This window comes from Kogia breviceps, chromosome 4 (assembly GCF_026419965.1).
Source record: "Kogia breviceps isolate mKogBre1 chromosome 4, mKogBre1 haplotype 1, whole genome shotgun sequence".
Lineage (NCBI taxonomy): Eukaryota > Metazoa > Chordata > Mammalia > Artiodactyla > Physeteridae > Kogia > Kogia breviceps.
In genome coordinates, this window is record NC_081313.1 from 147000280 (window position 1) to 147021031 (window position 20752).

General features: G+C 40.1%; 1 protein-coding gene and 1 pseudogene across 1 annotated transcript in view; both read left to right on the forward strand.

Moving 5' to 3' along the window:
• Positions 1–6116, forward strand: part of LOC131755446 (UDP-N-acetylglucosamine--peptide N-acetylglucosaminyltransferase 110 kDa subunit-like) — a 61991-nt gene extending 55875 nt beyond the window's left edge. Inside the window, exon 2 of the mRNA XM_059061967.2 lies at positions 2545–6116. Coding sequence (XP_058917950.2) covers positions 2545–5688 — 3144 coding nt within the window. The 3' untranslated portion in view covers positions 5689–6116. The remainder of the gene's footprint in view (positions 1–2544) is intronic.
• The window catches only part of LOC131755466 (RNA/RNP complex-1-interacting phosphatase-like), a 572095-nt pseudogene extending 552080 nt beyond the window's left edge, over positions 1–20015 (forward strand).
• The last annotated feature ends 737 nt before the right edge of the window (positions 20016–20752 follow it).

The window sequence follows — 20752 nt, forward strand, 5'->3', positions numbered from 1 at the left end:
ACAATTTTTTAAATGCTTTCAAATATCAATACTATAGGTGTCACAAAATCTAGAAAAATTACATTTAAAAATTAACTACCGGGCTTCCCTGGTGGCGCAGTGATTGAGAGTCCGCCTGCTGATGCAGGGGACACGGGTTCGTGCCCCAGTCTGAGAAGATCCCACAGGCTGCGGAGCGGCTGGGCCCGTGAGCCGTGGCCGCTGAGCCTGCGCATCTGGAGCCTGTGCTCTGCAACGGGAGAGGCCACAACAGTGAGAGGCCCGCGTACCGCACAAAACAAAAAAAAGTTAACTACTGCCAGATGTGTCTGTATAAAACTTTTCCCCACTCTTTTAGCTATAAATTCTTTTACTGCCGCCTCATATGACAATTTATGTATTTTAGAAATAAAATTTTAAGAAATAAACTTTGTAGTTTATAGACATAGATTACTTTTAACATGGTTGATTAGAATTTTCTTTTAGTTATTAATAGTTTAGAAAAGTTTATTTCAGCTTCACAATTTATTATTGATAATGTCACATTAATTTTCATTGTTAACTTTGAGAAAATCTCTATGGACTACTTCCTCATAAATATTTACTATTATAAATGCATTACTGATTTCAGTACTGCTATAGGTTTGTGCATTACAGGAATTCTGATAAAATACTCATTCACACCATTCCATTACACACATTACTGATGGAGTCTATTCTTTTATTTATTTAATTATTTATGGCTGTGTTGGATCTTGGTTGCTGTGTGCGGGCTTTCTCTAGTTGCAGTGAGTGGGGGCTAGTCTTTGTTGTGGTGCACAGGCTTCTCACTGAGGTGGCTTCTCTTGTTGAAGAGCACGCGCTCTAGGCATTCAGGCTTCAGTAATTGTGGCTCACAGGCTCAGTAGTTGTGGCTCACGGGCTCTAGAGCGCAGGCTCTGTAGTTGTGGCGCACGGGCTTAGTTGCTCCGCGGCATGTGGGATCTTCCCGGACCAGGGCTCGAACCCGTGTCCCCTGCATTGGCAGGCGACTTCTTAACCACTGTGCCACCAGGGAAGCCCCTGGAGTATATTCTTGACAGAAGAAAATTTCCGTTTTGACGGAGCATTGATGAGAACTGAATCTTTGACTTCTCTTTCACATGCCTAATGATTGAAATAATTTTCCACAGAAAAGCTTCTGGTTTTATACTTTTCAGTTCTTTTTTTTTTCTTCAAATGCACATGCTTTCAGAGCTGTGAAGTGCAAGACATGGCTGTACTGTAAGGTGGTTTTTGTCCTTATGCTTCTGTGTCTTGCGCTAGTTAAGTCAGTCGAGTAGTCAGTAAGAGTACTGGAAGTTATTCCTGTAATGGGATAGTATATAGTCAATGACATATGGTGGTGTCTGAAAATCACATAATAGCCTCACTTAAAACATCTCTTTAGCCAGATTTCAAAAAAGCCTGTGGCCATTCCAATATGATCCAACGTAGCTGAATATGATAGAAGAAAGATTGGCAAAGAAAGAGACGCTGGTCTTACCTGATGGAAGTTAAAATATCTCACTTCTGACAATTTTGCAAAAACCTATAATTACATGAACTAATTTCTAGGGTTCTTCATAGGACCTAAAAAGCAACCCATAGAGTTGTGGAACAATAATAGAAGCTACTGTAATGAGAAGCCCATGCACCGCAACAAAGAGTAGCCCCCGCTCACCGCAACTAGAGAAAAGCCGCACGCAGCACTGAAGACCCAACGCAGACAAAATAAAAGTAAATAAATAGGGGCTTCCCTGGTGGCTCAGTGGTTGAGAGTCCGCCTGCCGACGCAGGGGACACGGGTTCATGCCCCGGTACGGGAAGATCCCACATGCCGCGGAGTGGCTGGGCCCATGAGCCATGGCCGCTGAGCCTGTGCGTCCGCAGCCTGTGCTCCGCAACGGGAGAGGCCACAGTGGTGAGAGGCCTGCGTACCACACACAAGAAAGTAAATAAATTTATTTTTAAAAAAGTAATACTCAGGTTTGAGGCATGAGAAATATGAGGAGAAATTAGCTAATGTTTTCACAAGTTTATAAATATCAAGCTCAGTCTCTAAGATTTTAGCATTATATACAATATCGGTTACTTATTACTGGTTTGGGAAGGCCAATTTAAAATTTTTGATCTTACTGTATTGAAATTCACGGCCCTAATGTTTTCCACATTGACTATATGAATGATGAAGAAAATTCAATCATCTATTTCATTTCCAACTGGACAGAAAACACAATTTTAAAAAGTGTTTGGACTACTACTGACTTTTGATTTCTTCTAAGGCAAGTGTATAGGTAATTTTTATTCCCTGAATAGAGAAAATATGGTGGAAGAAGGCAGGGTTAAGAATTAAGATTTCAAGACCGTGAGAGGTAGATGGCCAACCCAGAGTTCCTAAGGTTCGGTGCCTGTAACTGTTGCCGCTGCTTAAGCCTGTCAAAGCAGTGGTATGGCTGCTGCCCTCGTATTTGCTCCCTCTAGAAACACTCTTGCCAGTAGTGGCGGCAGCGGGACTCAGTGATCCCCTTTTCTCTCTCCCTCCAGAAGCTCCAGATGGCGTCTTCCGTGGGCAACGTGGCCGACAGCACAGAGCCAAGGAAACTAACCTTCCAAGGGTTAGCTGAGTTGGCACATCGAGAATATCAGGCGGGAGATTTTGAGGCAGCTGAGAGATACTGCATGCAGCTCTGGAGACAAGAGCCAGACAATACTGATGTACTTTTATTACTTTCATCTATACACTTCCAGTGTCGAAGTCTGGACAGATCTGCCCACTTTAGTACTCTGGCAATCAAACAGAACCCTCTTCTGGCAGAAGCCTATTCGAATTTGGGGAATGTGTACAGAGAAGGAAGGCAGTTGCAGGAAGCAATTGAGCATTACCGGTATGCAGTGCATCTCAAGCCAGATTTCATCGATGGTTATATTAACCTGGCAGCCGCTTTGGTAGCAGCAGGTGACTTGGAAGGGGCAGCACAAGCTTACGTCTCTGCTCTTCAGTGCAATCCTGATTTGTACTGTGTTCTCAGTGACCTGGGGAACCTGCTCAAAGCCCTGGGTCGCTTGGAAGAAGCCAAGGCATGTTATCTGAAAGCAATTGAGACGCAACCGAACTTTGCAGTAACTTGGAGTAATCTTGGCTGTGTTTTCAATGCACAAGGGGAGATTTGGCTTGCAATTCATCACTTTGAAAAGGCTGTCACCCTTGACCCCCATTTTCTGGATGCTTATATCAATTTAGGAAATGCCTTCAAAGAGGCACGGATTTTTGACAGAGCTGTGGCAGCTTACCTTTTTGCTCTAAGCTTGAGCCCAAATCATGCAGGGGTACATGGCAACCTGGCTTATGCATACTATGAGCAAGGCCTGATAGATCTGGCAATAGACACCTACAGGCGAGCTATTGAATTGCAACCCCATTTCCCTGATGCTTACTGCAACCTAGCCAATGCTCTCAAAGAGAAGGGCAGTGGTGCCGAAGCAGAAGATTGTTATAATACAGCTCTCGGGCTGTGCCCCACCCATGCAGACTCTCTGAATAACCTAGCCAATATCAAAAGAGAACAGGGAAACATTGAAGAGGCACTTCGCTTGTATCATAAAGCCTTAGAAGTCTTCCCAGAGTTTGCTGTTGCCCATTCAAATTTAGCAAGTGTATTGAAGCAGCAGGGACAACTGCAGGAAGCTCTGATGCATTATCAGGAGGCTATTCGAATCAGTCCTACCTTTTCTGAGGCCGACTATAATATGGGAAACACTCTAATGGAGATGCAGGATGTCCAGGGAGCCTTGCAGTGTTATATTCGTGCCATTCAGATTAACCCTGCATTTGTGGATGCCCACAGCAATCTGGCTGCCATTCACAAGGATTCATGGAATATTCCAGAAGCAATTGCTTCTTATCGCACCGCTCTGAAGCTTCAACCTGATTTACCTGACGCTTATTGTAATTTGGCTCATTGCCTGCAGCTTGTCTGTGATTGGACAGACTATGATGAGCGAATGAAGAAGTTGGTCGGCATTGTGGCTGACCAGTTAGAGAAGAACAGGTTGCCTTCCGTGCAACCTCATCATAGTATGCTGTATCCTCTTTCTCATGGCTTCAGAAAGGCTATTGCTGAGAGGCATGGGAACGCCTGCTTGGATAATATAAATGTCCTTCACAAACCACCGTATGAACATCCAAAAGACTTGCGGCTCAGTGGTGGCCGACTGCGTGTAGGATACGTGAGTTCTGACTTTGGGAATCATCCTACTTCTCATCTTATGCAGTCTATTCCAGGCATGCACAACTCTGACAAGTTTGAGGTATTCTGTTATGCCCTGAGCCCAGATGATGGCACAAACTTCCGAGTGAAGGTGATGTCAGAAGCCCATCATTTCATTGATCTTTCTCAGATTCCATGCGATGGAAAAGCAGCTGATCGCATCCATCAAGATGGTATACACATCCTTGTAAATATGAATGGTTATACCAGGGGTGCTCGAAATGAACTCTTTGCTCTCAGGCCAGCTCCTATTCAGGCAATGTGGCTGGGGTACCCTGGGACTAGTGGCGCGCTTTTCATGGATTATATCATCACTGATCAGGAAACTTCACCTGCTGAAGTTGCTGAGCAGTATTCTGAGAAACTGGCTTATATGCCCCGTACTTTCTTTATTGGTGATCACGCTAATATGTTCCCTCACCTGAAGAAAAAAGCGGTCATCGATTTTAAGTCCAATGGGCACATTTATGACAATCGGATTGTGCTGAATGGCATCGACCTCAAAGCATTTCTTGATAGTCTACCAGATGTGAAAGTAGTCAAGATGAAATGTCCTGATGGAGAAGACAACACAGACAGCAGTAATACGGCTCTTAATATGCCTGTCATTTCTATGAATTCTATTGCAGAAGCAGTTATTGACATGATTAACAGAGGACAAATTCAGATAACAATTAATGGATTCAGTATTAGCAATGGACTGGCAACTCCCCAGATCAACAATAAGGCTGCCACTGGAGAGGAGGTACCCCGTACCATTATTGTAACCACACGTTCTCAGTACGGGTTACCGGAAGATGCCATTGTGTACTGTAACTTTAATCAGTTATATAAAATTGACCCACCTACTTTGCAGATGTGGGCAAGTATTCTGAAGCGTGTTCCCAATAGTGTACTGTGGCTGTTGCGTTTTCCAGCAGTAGGAGAACCTAATATTCAACGGTACGCACAAAATCTGGGCCTTCCCCAGAACCGTATCATCTTTTCACCTGTTGCTCCTAAAGAGGAACATGTTCGCAGAGGCCAGCTGGCTGATGTCTGCTTGGACACTCCACTCTGTAATGGACACACCACAGGGATGGATGTCCTTTGGGCAGGGACACCCATGGTGACTATGCCAGGAGAGACTCTCGCTTCCCGAGTTGCAGCTTCCCAGCTCACTTGTTTAGGCTGTCCTGAGCTTATTGCTAAAAATAGACAAGACTATGAAGACATAGCTGTGAAACTGGGAACTGACCTAGAATACCTGAAGAAAATTCGTGGCAAATTCTGGAAGCAGAGAATATCTAGCCCTCTGTTCAACACCAAACAATACACAATGGAACTAGAGCAGCTCTATCTACAGATGTGGGAGCATTATGCAGCTGGCAACAAACCTGATCACATGATGAAGCCTGTTGAAGTCACTGAGTCGGCCTAAATAATGACTGTGTGCATGGGAGAATTACCCCTGTACGTCAGCCTCAACGTTCTGGGGGAAAGGGAACTACTTTTTACTTCTCTGTACAACTTTTTACTTCTCTGTGCAACACCCATGTTGCACATGGGTGACAGACAATGATAAGAAATAGCACAGCCAGCCTTGCTTCCTGCATGATCATGATAGGGAGAGACACAAGAGATGCGAAGCTGCTGTTCCACAAGGAGTCTCCAGAGAACTTTGCAGCAGCCAGCTCTTGCGTAAGTCTGGGAGGTCTCATCTCCCTTGGTCTTCCATGGGATGGATGGTAAGTGTGGAAGGGAGATAGAGATTGCCCAGCCGTTTGTGATTATCAGGGATTGATCGAGTCTTCTGAATTATTATTTTTTCTTATATTTTGGGTATTGGAGCTTTTAAAAATGTTTGGTTTCAGGTATTTTTCTTCATGTGAAGTGTATATGATTCTCTTGAGATAAGGTTTTAAGCTAAAATATTCCTTGTTTTAGTTTCTGAGCTCTACAGATAAATGGGGACTTTGCTGATGTAGTCTTTTTATAGGTTTTATAAACCACTTGAGCCTAGATCAGTGATTTTAGTGTCTGACATAATGTTTGGAACTATCAGTGCTCTGTTGGTTTCTAGATGATGGCTTAAATTCTTTTTCTGGTCCGTTTCCTTCTTCCCTTCTCCCCACGTTAAAAATTGTCCTGTAACTTGGCTAACAAAAAAACAAGTCTCATTCAAAACCTCCCAGAGTGTTTCTCTTAAACACAACGTGTGGTGCCAAATGAAGAATCTTAGGAGTGATGAGTAATTATGAAGGGCGCAGTGGTGGTACTGTCACCGATGATAATAATAATGGATTTTGGGCCTAGAGTTTTGACCTGTTTCACCAGTGTTTTACCGTTGACTGCCCCTCTATGCTGCCTCCAAAAGTGACAGTGTGTGGTAAGATTTTTACTTTCATTTCTAAAGTTTGTCTTTTTTAATTGAGTCCTGTTCTTCCTTTGTCGTTCAGCAGAAATGAAATCCCAAGTAAGTATAAGTATTCAACTATTTGATCGGTAAGTCACAGTTATCTCCAGTACATTAAATAACTGGCACCAAAAAACATGTTATAGGTAAAAAGCTCTGAAGGACCAGCTATGTATATGATAATTATGTTTCAGAACTTTTAGGGTATTATATATAAGAACTTGTCTTCTGGACATGGTCTTGAAGTCTTTATGGATTCAGCCTCAGTAGTAGCAAACTGCACTGCTACTTGGTTTGGAGTACAAATTAGACTTTAGCCCTCCTGGACGTTGAGTTTTTGGTATTGAAAACCATAGGAATGAAATTATTCTATTTCAACAAAGATCGAGGGCTTGAGGCTTAAACAAGCCAACATATGAATATATGTTTTTGTCTTGCTGTACTGCACATATGCTGTCTGGTAACCGATACTTTTTCTGCTAGTAGTGCGCAAGATTATGTCTTTCCAAGGCGCTGAGGCAGTGCACCTGTTCTGTAGTTGCAGCTGTTGCCTGAATGTATCCTAGCTGACAAATTATTGATTAATCAGAACTTGAATCTCTGAAAGATTTGTACTGGGAACCAAAATCTGAGCAAGGAGTCTCAAATGTAATTCTTAAACCGAATTACATGTTAATGAGCCATTTAACAGTGTAAATCAAGGAACATCAGTGTAGGGATTTCTTTTAATTTATTTTTTACCTGCTTGAAATATCAGTTAAAGGTTGCCAGCTTGGTTGCAGATGAACGGACGTTTGAAGTTCACCAAACTACTTAATGTGGAATAGAATAATAGGCTTCCAGCGCCCTCAAGGCTGTGACCTTGCAGCCATTTTACACAGCACATCATCCTCCTATAGGGATGAACCTTTCCCCTGGCCCGAAAAGTAGCCGCTCTGGTTGAAGCTTTGCTTATTGTAACAGGGTTTTGTTTCCAGGTAACATGTCTGTGGAAGACTTAATTCTGCATAGAGATATAGATATTACTGGAAACTAATTGTTTTTTCTATTATACTCTGCTTTATCCAAAAAGTAAAAATTTAAATTGTGCTCCCGAAATTCAGATGTTGTCTTGCAATCTTTAAACAATACATGAATGATTTGCCCTTAAAAAAAAGAATTAAGCAGTTAAGCTCTTGGTCCCAAATCGGACAAATTATCCTTATACCTCCTGTCAATATTGTTAACAGAGACTGTTATTTTATTAATCCTTATGATCCCGTGATTCTTTCATGTTTCAGGGCACAGCAGGTGAGAGAGTGGATTTGTTAAGCTGGGTGGGTTTATCCTTCTGTTATGTGTTCATTCAGTTTTATGTTCATCTACTTATTGTACACATACGGCAATAGAAGCTGCTAAAGCAATCATTGCTATTCTGCAAAACAACAAGGCACAGAAGCAGATGTCTTATTTCTGAGATTTCTCCTCCCAGGATTATGATGATTAAAGATCCTTTCCCCCCACTCCCTGGAGAGGACAAGGGGCTGCTCGCTGGAGGTTTCTTAATGACTTGGGGAAAGGCTCAGATAACCTCCCATTATGGTAATCCACCCCAGGGACAAACCACACAAGAATATTATGAATTTATTTTATTTTTCTATCCTTGCAAAGGTAATACTCAGCTCATTAGAAAATGAAAACTATACTGTCAAATTTCAGAATTACATGGATGAAGAAAATCACCAAAGCGGCATCATATCACGTGCGTTATAGTTGTACTGACTATACTGACTATATTAACTATATTGTGTTAACAATATATTGTATCCCTATATATTGCAAAGGCAAAATGCTGTAACTTATTTCAGAGAAAATACTTATGTTGGCAGACCCCAAATTGTACATTGTAGACGGGTCCTAGGAAAAGATTTAATTCATAGTGGACAAGACGTGAGCTTCTGTTTTCAGCCACGTGCTATTTCAAGAATTAAACATCATGAATAATACAGGATATAAGAGGAATGGTCTAAAGAAGGAAAAGCACATTTTGATTAGGAAAGAGAATTTAAGGCTTAAGTCTTTTTTTTAAGGAAAACTGCCTTTTTACTATGAGATAAGAAAATTGTTTCCTTCTTTTCTTCCTTGCTTTCTTCTTCTTCTTCTTTTTAACCTTTTAAAAAAATTTTTGGATATTTGACCTCTAAGCTGAGATGACTGAAAATGCCTCCTCTGGGCGTCAACTTTTTGAAAGACTTTTTCCCCCTCCCTAAGGGCTATTTGCCTCTTGGAGGCATTGTCTACATTAGTCACCAAGAGGCAAGCATTTGTCCTTGCACGAAATGCTGACACCTCCTGATAAGAGGGAAGCTGCAAAGTAGAAGAATTGAAGGTCAATATGTTGATATTGGTCTCAAGAGCATTGATGTACATTTGTGAATTGGGGAAGGGGAGTGAAGCTTGAGAGTGGGCCAGTGGGGAGGGGTAAATATTTTGTGATGCTGTCTACCTATGGGTTTAGAAAGTTTACAGCTGCATTAGGAGGACAAGCATTACCATTAGCATGAAAAGCAGGGCAGACCTCAGTTGCAAAAGCTTCTAGCCATACACATAGGGCAATACGTAAATGATACACCTTATTGCATTCACCCACTCACCCTCCCCTGTTCACGCTAATTGGAAATTTCAATCCATTTCAGAGAAGTACTACAACTATCAATCATTTTCCCTGGCACGAATCTTCCAGGAAGAAGAAAATGAAATACACCTAGCCACGGAGCTCACGCACTAGCCCATGTGTCTTAGATTTAATATCTGATCGCTAGCTGGCTTGAAGCCAAGAGGTGGTTCACAAAGTTGCTGCACATTAGAATCACCTGGGGGCCTCTGAGACCTCCCCGTGCCAGGCTCCTCCCTACACCTCCTGAATCAAAATCTCTGGGGCTGGGACCCAGACGCCAATGTTTTTCTTAAAAGCTCTTTAGGGAATTCAAATGAGCAGCAAAGCTTGAGAACCAGCCCAATGAGGGGAACAAACTGATTTCACACAGATAAAGTGGGGCAATTCATATGTTAAGAGAACGTGAATATATACGTATATATATATATATATATATTTCTTTTTTTCTCCTAATTCTGTTTGTGTTTCAAATAGGCTGTTTTTTTCTTCTGCAAAAAGCTTTATTGTTTCCATTTGGTCCAAGGCTTGGGAGAGGGCTCCAGGGCGGTTACAAAGCTGCCTCGTGGCTGCAGAGCGGGGCTTCAGGCGGAAGCTCTGACGCCAGAGGGGCTCCTCAGAGGCCGCTGGACTTCAGAGACTCCTGTTTGTGCTCGAGGGTGAGCGTTTCAAAGAGATGCTCGCCCAGCACAGCCTGCGGACCAGCCAGCCTGCGGAGCTTGGTCAGGTAGGTGGTCGCCCATCTTCTTGATGAGTTTCACCTGCTCCTCCAGGAAGCGGCTCTCCAGGAAGTCACAGAGGTGGGAGTCCGCGCGGGCAGAGCCCAGGGCGCGCAGATCCCATAGTGCCTGGTTCAGGTTCTTCTCCCTAAGAATGGCGGCTTCCACAGCGTCCTGGGTTCTACCCCGCTCATGTTGAGAAGGCTTCTGCGCATCCTGGAAGAGGGCGCGGCCGCAGCACTGGTTTTGCATTTTCAAGAGGCGCTGGGCGCCCTCGCACTCCTCCTCAGCCAGTTGGCGCCAAATGTGGCCCACACTGTCCAGAGTCCCATTGTTGCTGTCGAAACAGAAGCTCAGAGAGAGGTAAGTGTCCACAGATACAGGCTGAACAGGCGGTGGACGGCGGCCTCCACCTCGATGGAATAATTCTGAGGAAGCTGGGAACTTGTGGTTGATCAGTGACAAGGATTTAAGCTCACAAAACGGTGCTGGCCTGTCCTGGAGGCTGAGCATAGGTGAGTGGCTGATTCTAAAGGTTGCGACTGGAAGAAAGGTAGGAGGGTGGTCGGGGGCTGGAGCAAGGAGCGTCCCTGGGTCTGTTCATTGCAAACACCGTTGAAGCAAAAGACAGCTGTGCAGGACCGCCGAGCGCACTGCCTCCAATAGGCTTCGATATAAATGAACAAGAAGTCCAAGCAAGGACAAAACTTACCCTTCCCCCCACCAGAATAGCTGGCGATACTAGAATCTAGATCTGGGGAGGGATTCTTCCGTTACTTTCTTAACATTCCAAGCCAGTAGAGCAGTGGTTCTCAAAGTATGGTCCCCTTGTAAGCAAGCAGTACCCTATGGGGCCTTCCTAGGACAGACCCATCCCCCATCTCCTCTGCTGTAGTTCCTCTCTGAAGTACTCAGACAATAGTATCTCAGGCATATTTCTTGGGTTTTCAGATGCTAAAAACCACCACCCAATGGAAGAAATTAACTCCTTGATGATCATGAGCACGTAGCCCCCAGACCTTCTGGCACCTAAGGATGGATAATGTTACCTGCCCTGTGGCCTCAACATCAACCAGTCAGAGGATTGTGCACGAGGTAATCACATTCCCTGGGACGTCCCTCCCTCACCTGGCCTTTAAAAATCCTTTGCTGAAATCCTTTGGCGATTTCAGGGTTTTTTGGAACACGGGCCAACCCCTCTCCTTGCTCGATCCTGCAACAAACCTGTCTCTGCTCCACACTCCAACCTTTAGGTATGTTGGGCCTCCCTGTGCTTCAGACACACGAACCTGCATTCGGTGACAACCTGACCAGCTTTAGCAGCGTCCCCTGATAATGTGTTCGATATTCCAGTTGAAGGGCCCTGTCCCAGCCCTATGGAATCAGCAACTCTGGTGGGGCTCAGTGATCTCTGTTATAACAGGCCCTCCAGATGATTTTTCTTCACCTTAAAGTTTGAACATATCTGCATTGTCAGCTGGCCAAAGCGTCCACCAGCAGGGGAAGGGGAGCGGCGCCTGGAAAAGATCGGGACCAGCCAAGGCAAGTCCAGCAGCATGTGCCGTGGTAGTAACGGAGAACGCCTTTGCTCCACTGGTTGGCACAGACTAGTATCTGGGAGCACTGGCAGGGTTATGGAGGATGCTTTACATGTCAATGTAGAGTGACCGCTGTCCTGGTTTGCCAGGGACTTCCCTGTGTGAGCACTTAAAATCTCATCCCGGCAAAGCCCTTAGCCCTGGGTTTGAAAAACGTAGGCAATAACATGAAATTTAGGGGAAACACGATCTAGGTTTTGGGCAAGTCACAAGTGCTAATTAAAGCTAAGCAAGGATGGACAACATCTAGCCTTCTTTGCCCCTTTGCGGGGAGGTAAATCTGATTGGGTGAAAGGACTTATTGTTAAGAAATCTTTGTGGAAACATCCCCTTCTGCTTAGTCCGCTGGTTCTCAGTTCTGGCTAGACATTGGCGTCGTCTGGGGAGATTTAAAATGATTTTATTGGTCTAGGATGACCAACCGTCGGTGTGAGGGTTTGTAAAAAGTGCTTCAGATGATTCTAATGTGCAGCCAAATTTAGGGGCCACCGCTTAAGCTTTTGAGCCGCTGCTACATATTTTCACCTCATCTTCCTGTGAGAGTATCCAACAGTAGCTGAGGTTTGTGTTGTTTTCTTTTTCTTTTTTTCACTGTCTTATTATAAGATTTACTGTCTTAAATAAGATTGAATGTACAGAAAATCCTGCTAGTCCTTCTGGTATAGCTGGATACTTAGAATAATAGCGCTAAGATATATACCATTTAACTATTGTGACTGGCCTTTTTAAAATCAACATCTGCATTGAATTCGTAGGATCCCTTTTGAAGTTGTCATGTTGGGGAGCTATACCTCTGATCTGCTGCCATTGCTAAATATCTGGACACCTCTTATTAGGAATTGCTTTTAAAAATCTTTAGGGATTAAAACCAAGATTGCTGTATTATTTGTCCTGGGACCACAAAAACCTCACAAAGTTCCCCCGCTGTACCTTCTACCCCCATCTCTAAGCCTTGGCAACTTCTTATTTGTTCTCCATCGCCACAGTTTTGTTATTTTAAGAATAATAAGTAAACATAATCATCAATTACTTAATCTTCAGAGATTGGCCTTTAAAATTTTTCCCTCGGCATCATTCCCTTGAAGTTCATTTCAATTTTTGCCTATATTAATAATTTGTTCCTTTTTGTTGCTCGGTAGTATTCTATCGTAAGATTTTATCATATCACATATTGTTTCCACATTCATCCATTGAAAGACATTTGGGTAGTTGCCAGTTTTTGGCTATTAAAAATAAAACTGCTAGGAACATTTCTATGTAAGTTTCTGTGGGAACTTCATTAAGTTTTTGTTTCTTTTGGATAAATGCTCAAGAGTACAATTACTGCGTTGTAGGGTGAATCTACTTTTAGGATGAAAAGAGACTGTCAAGCTGTTTCTCAGAGTGGCTAAACCATTTTATTTTTCCACCAGTGATGTAATTTTTCTACGTACTCGCCAGCATTTGATATTGTCACTATACTTTAATTTTAGTTATTCTCTGATATGTCATTATGGTCTTAATTTGCATTTCCCTAATGGCTAATGATGTTGAACATCTTTTCATGTGCTTCTTTGCCATGTGTATATTCTCTTCCATGAAATGTCTGTTCCTGTCTTCTGCCTATTTTCTAGTTGGATGTTTTTAAGTTGTTTGGAGAGTTCTTTGTATATGACATATATGTATATGACAAATGACTTTGTATACAAGTCATTTGTCTCATATGGGATTTTCAAATATGTTTTCCCACTGTGTAATTTGAGTTTTCATCCACTTAAAAGGATCTTCTAGGAAGCATTTTTAACTCATTTTGATGAGATCCAGTTTATCAGTTTTTGCTTTTATTGATCATACTTTCCGTGTCAAGTCTAAGAATTATTCACCTAGTTCTAGATGCCAAAGATTTTCTCCTTTTTTTCCCTAAAAAAGTCCTGCTTTTACATTTACGATTATGATCCACTTTGATTTAGTTGTTGTGTAAGGTGTGGAGGTTTAGGTTAAGGTTCATTTTTTGTTTGTTTGTTTTTGTTGAGGGATATCCAACTGTTTCAGTACCATTTTTTGAAAAGTCTATTCTTTCTTGATAGCTTTTGCACTGCTGTCAAAAACAAGTTAAATGTATTTATGTCAGTCTATTTCTGGGTTCTCTATTCCATTCCATTGATCTATGTATCTACCCTCCATCATTACTGCAAAATCTTGAAATTGGGTAGGTTAATTCCTCCCATTTTAATCTTCCTTTACAAATTGTTTTAGCTATTCTTCAGCCTCTTCTTACTATATAAATCTTAGAATAAGCTTGTCTATATCCACAGAAACCTTGAGGGCATTTAAAGAGTAATTGTGTTAAGCCTCTTAACTTGGGGAGAATTGACATCTTCATTACGTTGTGTTTTCTAATCCATGAACAAGGTATGTCTCCCTATTTGTTTGGGACTTTTCAATTTTTCTTCATCAGCATTTTGTAATTTTCAGTATACAGGTCCTATAAATGTCTTATTGGGCTTATTATTTAAGTATTTATTTAGGTCAATTGTAAATGGCATCACATATTTTTATTTAAGCTTCTACACATTTGTTATTAATATATAATTTGATAAAATTCTGTTGATTTTGTACTCTAAAACATTGACAAACTAATATTATTTCTCAAGCTTTTTGTGTGTTCTTTGGCATTTTCTCCATTTAGATTTTCATCTCATCTTCAGATAGAGACATTTTTACTTTTCCTTAATCAATATAATAGGATATATTACTATTCAACATTCAGTAGGATATATTCCTTCCTATTTTACATAGTAGGAATAGTCCTTTTTTCTTTTAAATAAACTTTTTAAAACTTTAACTTTTAAATTTATGTATTTATTTATTTATTTTTGCTTTATTTTCTTACTAGACCCTCCAGTAATATATTTAATAAAAGTGGTGAGAGCAGATATCGGTGCCTTGTTTCTGATCTGACAGAGAAAGCATTCAGTCTTTCACAGTTAAATATTATGTTGGTATAGGTTGTTTGTAGGTCATCTCTATGAGTTTCAAACTATTCCTAGTTTGCTTGGAGTTTTTTTTCTTCTTTCTTTAAAATCATGAATGGGATTGGAGTTTGTCAAATGCTTTCTCTGCATTAATGGATAGGCTCACATGACTTTTCCCCCTTAATCTATAGGATATGGTGGATTACACTGTTTGATTTTCAAATACTTAACCAACTTTGCATAACTGGAATAAATACCACTTGATCATGGTATATTATTCTCTTTATATATTTCTGGATTTAATTTACTAATATTTGGCTGAGGATTTTTGCAGCCAATTCATAAAAAATATTGGTCCGTAGTTTTCTTCTTTCTATACTATCCCTGTCTGGTTTTGGTATCAAGGTAATACTGGCTTCATAAAATTAATTAGGAACTGTTCCCTCTACTTCTGTCTTTTATCTACTCATGTAAAATTGGTGTTAATTCTTTAAGTCTTGGGTAAAAGTGAAACATCTAAGCCTGAATATTTCTTTTGGGAGTCTTTTTTTTAAACATCTTTATTGGAGTATAACTGTTTTACAATAGTGTGTTAGTTTTTCCTTTACAACAAAGTGAATCAGTTATACATATACATATGTTCCCATATCTCTTCCCTCTTGCATCACCCTCTCTCCCACCCTCCCTATCCCACCCCTCTAGGTGGTCACAAAGCACAGAGGTGATCTCTTTTGGGAGTTTTTAAATGAAAAATCAGTGTTTCAAATGGTTACAGGAAAATTGAGATTATCTATTTCATCTTGGCTGAGTTTTGGTAGTTTGGGGTGTAGAAGCATTGGTCCATTTCATCTACATTTTTGAATATATAGTGTAGACTTGTTCATAATAACTTGTCCCTTATTAACCTGCACGATATGTCATGGTATCCCTGGTTGCATTTCTGATATATGTGATTTGTGCCATCTCTCTTTTTATCTTTATCAGTCTTGCTAGATGTTTATTGATTAGATTGTTTATTTCAAAGAACCAGCCTTTTGTTTCACTGATTTTCCCCTCTATTTCGATGTTTTCAGTTTCATGGATTTCTGTCTCATCTTTATTATTTCCTTCTTTCTGCTTGTTGAGTGTTTTTCCTCTTCCTTTTATACTATTTTAATATAGAAAATTAGATTATTGCTTTGAAATATTTCCTTTCCCAATTTAGTGCTATAGACTCCTCTTTCAGCATTGCTTTCACTTCATTCCACAAACTTTGATCTGTTATATCTCCTTTTTCTTTTATTCTATGCATTAAATAATTTTTCCTTGATGCTGTCTTTTTCACCCAGGAGCTATGTGGAATTGTGATGTTTAGCTTTCATGTGATTGAAGATTTTCCTGTTGTCTTTCTGTTACTGATTTGTAGTCTGATTCCATTATGGCTAGAGAACATACTCTCTCTGATTTTAATTCTTTTAAATCTACTCATGTTTTTTATCGCCCAGTATATGGTATATGAGTGACTGTTCCACGGACACTTGAATATGTATTCTGTTCTTATTGAGTGTGTTCTTCAAACATCAGTTATATCCTGCTGATTGACAATGTTTTCATTTTTTCCATATCCTTGCTGATTTTTCTCTCTGATAGTTCTATAAATTGCTGTGTTGAAGTGTCAAATAATAATTGTGGATTTAAAATTTTCTCCTTTTACCTTTTTCAGTGTTTGCTTCATGTATTTTGAAGTTCTGTTGTTTGGTGCACACACATTTAGTATCACTAGGTCATCTAGGTGGATTATTCCTGTTATCTTCATGTAATGACCCTCTGCCCGAATAATTTCCTTTGCTCTGAAATCTACTTTATCTGATATCAATATAGCCATTCCTGCTTTTTCTGATTAACGTTCACATGATATATCATTTTCATCCTTTTACTTTGAACTACCTATATCATGATGTTTAAAGTAAGCTTCTTATAGACAGTATATAGTTGCAACATGCTTGTGATTTTTTAATCTACTCTTCCAATCTCTGTCTTTGATTTGGTTATTTGGATCATTTACAGTTAATGTAATTATTGCTATGTTAAAGATTAGGTCTACCATTTTATTTTTTGTTTTGTCTTTTACATTAGTTTCTCAATCCTGTCTTTCTCTTATTTTGCCTTCTTGTGGGTGACTTAAACATTTTTTAGTAAGTCCATTTTAACTTAATTTATTTATAATCATTTGTGTATGCTGTTTGCATAGTTTTCTTAGTGCTTGCTTTTGGCATTACACTATACATATGTAACTTACCATAGCCTACTGGAATCAGTGTTTTATTACTTCAAGTGAAGTTTCAAAATTTTACTTCCCTTTAGGTCTCTTAATATTCCCCAGGGTTTTTTTTCTGTTTTTTTTTTTTTTTTTTTTTTTTTTTTTTTTTTTTTTTTTTCTGGTACGCGGCCTCTCACTGTTGTGGCTTCTCCCATTGTGGAGCACAGGCTCCGGACACGCAGGCTTAGCGGCCATGGCTCATGGTCCCAGCCGCTCGCCGGCATGTGGGATCTTCCCGGACCGGGGCACGAACCCGTATCCCCTGCATCTGCAGGCAGACTCTCAACCACTGCGCCACCAGGGAAGCCCCCTGGCAGGCGGATTCTTAACCACTGTGCCACCAGGGAAGTCCCTGGATTTCAGCTTTGAACTGCTCTCTCTGGGAAAGATTTGCTCTTTGTACAGTTATTCTAACAGTTCATCCACTCCTCAGTATTCAATAGGAGCCGTGGACATTGCTTAGAAAGACAAAACTTCATTGAAGACCTTCAGAATGGTCCCATCAGAAAGTAAGTTGCATATTATATGTGATATTTGTGGTTAGGAAGATCTATTCTTATATCATTTAAGTTGCACATATCCCTTCTTCTTGTACCTTGTTTACTTGCTCGAGGAAACCTAAACAAATAGGAATGGGGGGGGCGGATGGAATTGTTATTTTCACGGGCCAAAATATAGTCCTAAATTGGCTACTGAATTTGCAGACCAGTAATATTTTGTGGAAACATGCTGTTTGAGGAATCGGGATTCCAGTGTATCCAGAACAAGTGGCTTTGAAGACTCAGAGCACATGATGGAACCAGTTCACACAGCTAATAAGTCTGTTAACCAAGGACCAAAGTATAACCTACCTCGGACCCCAGGTTACCTAACATCTCGGCACTTCCATACCCAGACCCAAGGTTTGCAGCAATCAGAAAGGTATCTCTGCTTTCCCTTTTTCTAGAATTGAAATAGAAATTAATACTATAAATTAGTGCAAACACATTATACTGTGAAGAACTGGTGTTTTCTTGCTGATCAGTGTCAACCAGGAGGTATTGTATGTTCCATAGTTTGCATTTAGGGCTGGAAAATCAAGTATAGGAGGGGGAATAGGTGATTTTTCAAGGGCAGTTGGGAAGAGGACTTAGAAATTTTCATTGATTCTTAAACTTAGTTTAAACCAATAATTTGATGTGAGTGTCAGAAAGGATCTTACATTCTTAGGCTGCATTAATAGTGGTATAGTCTTCAGAATAAAGAAGGTTGCTTTATTTAAAGAGTAAATACAAATTATAGGGAAAATGGTAAAATTCCAGTAGAGAAACTTGCAAAGGGGTTGAACACATAAATCACAAACATACTTTTACTTGGGAAACAGGAAAAACCTCAATACAATTAAAACAACAACAGTGTTTGCTATTTGGCTATTAATTTAGCAAGTGTTTGACAAGGTAGTCCAGTGTATTGATTGTCCGGCTGGACCTGGGTGTGCATCCTGGCTCTGCTGTTCACCCTGTACGTGGTCTTGAGTAAGATCTCTAAATTCCTATTTTCTTACCAGTTAGATGGAAATGTTAATAATATTATAAGTAAAATGTTAATAACATATACCTTGGGATTGTTGTTGATTATTACATGAGTTAATAAAGTACTTTAGCACATTGTAAACTTTCAGTTTTCAAAAAGATGTTTGGCATTTTTAGCAGATGTAAACATTTCAAAAAGGTGTTGCTTGTGTTGCCAGGGGCACTGAAAAATGATATAGCCCTTTTGAAACATAACTGTAATAGCCATAAAAATGTTCATACCTAGTAATTCTGCCATGAGGTTACAGAAATACTTAAAAATATGGAAAAATCTACATGCATTTAATCATTCAGCACATTCCTCAAACTCCCTACTATGTATCAGACCCTGGACTAGGGGCTTCGGATACAGTTGTATATGTTCTGGGATGTTAATCCCAGCATTTTTTACAGTAGTGGAAAAATTGGTAGCAGTTTGCATTTCTAACGATGAAGAATAGCTAAGTAAATTATTATATCCATAGTATGATATTTTATAAAGCCATTGAAAGTGATAGCTTACTTATGATAAGTGAAAATAATAGGTTATGATTCAGCAGTCTAAAAAAGATGCTAGGGGGAAAAAGACCAAAAGTAAATATTAACCAGTTTACTTAGATTAAGTGGGATTGAGGGGTTTTGGGGGGTGTTTACTTTTCTCAGATTTCCAAATTTTCTTTTGTATGATTATATTAGATTTACTGATGTTGCTTTTGAGACAATTAAATTTTAACTTTCCAAGTTTGTTGCATGTGCCATGGTTAGAATTTCTACATGTTATAATTAATTTATATATGTATTTAGTTACAAAGTGAAAGTAGGCTCCTGGTTTCAAAAATAAATAGCTTATTCTGTTTCCTGTCAACCTTGCCACACTTGGAGAGAATGTATCTGATTAGAATAGTATGCGCATTTATCTCTATAGGGAAAGGTGGAAAGGCTTCTGGGAACCTACAGTGTGCCGAGGCATTGTGGTGGGTAACTGAAGTATAGCATCTTAATTTACCTTCAAAACAATCCATGAAGATGGAAGGTATTATTAGCTCTATTTTATAAAGAACTACAAAATCCAAAATTAAGCAATTTTATCTGCTAAAATCACACAGGTAGAAAACAGTAGAACCAGAGTATCTATGTATAATTTTATAAAGCTTATTATGTATATTGATTAAAACGAATAATGGTGTATTACTTTTGTTTAAGAAAATTTTCACAGAATCAGAACATTTACCAGAGAGGCCATTTTTCTCCTCCTGGTCCCCACGGAGAGGACCGTTTACACAGGAGGTACTCTTGGAATGTAAAGCCAAATGCCAGTCAAGCAGCTGAGAACAGAAGGTGGTATCCTGGCGGTTACTACAGACTACCCTATCCGACCTCTTATAGACGGACCAAGTGACACAAGCCTACCGTGGAAATCTATCTAGAGACAGAACAGGACTGAAGACAGCCAGAGTGACTTTTTATAAGATCAGGTCAAATGAGGTTTATAATCTATTTTAGTGCTCCCTTATGTGTTCGAGCTTAAGGAAAACTTATATTGATACTTAGCTCCGCTGATAAATTTGCAGTATTTCCAACAGTGAAGGAAATAATCTGTCATTCCGGTCTTAAATTTTTTTAAAGGAGGATGATATTTTAGAACTGATAAAAAGTAATAAAGGGCATCCCTTGTAAATTATTTTTAAAAATTCTATCTTCCTCTTTTGGTGTATTTCCTTCTGAATAGACTTGTAATGTTAGTGTGTGTGTGTGCAGAAAATTTTTAGTGTTTTTGTCATGTTCTGCTTTACCCAATCATCAGGGTATCTTCACCCCTCCCAAAAAAACTGTTCAAGATTTCTATTAAAATCTACCTAGGAGATAATCTCTTTAGAACCTAATCACTATTTGTAATTAGTTGTAGTATTTTTGTGATTAGACATTTCTTTCTTTCTTTTGGCTGCCTATTGTTGGATTTGACCAATTTCCTTTCACTGAATTGTCAGATATGCCATCTAATACTGGATAAACTTTTAGGGATTGATTGTCAATTGAGCAGGAGAGACCAATTGACAAACGTAAATGCTCAATGCTGGGTAATTTACCTGGCGGGGTAATTGTTACCAACTGGGTGGAGCTACTCAGAAAACTTGAAAACTTCTGTAGACTATAAAGGTTGCTTGATGAACAGAATAGGGTGCGACATTTGAAGCCTGGAATATCTGGGGAGACCTGCATGGCTCCTCGTGTTGTTGCTTCTTTGGTGAACGTAACCTGCTGCAGTCTTTCTCCACTTGCCTCTCACAGCGGAATGGTGCCTTGACCTTGACTTTT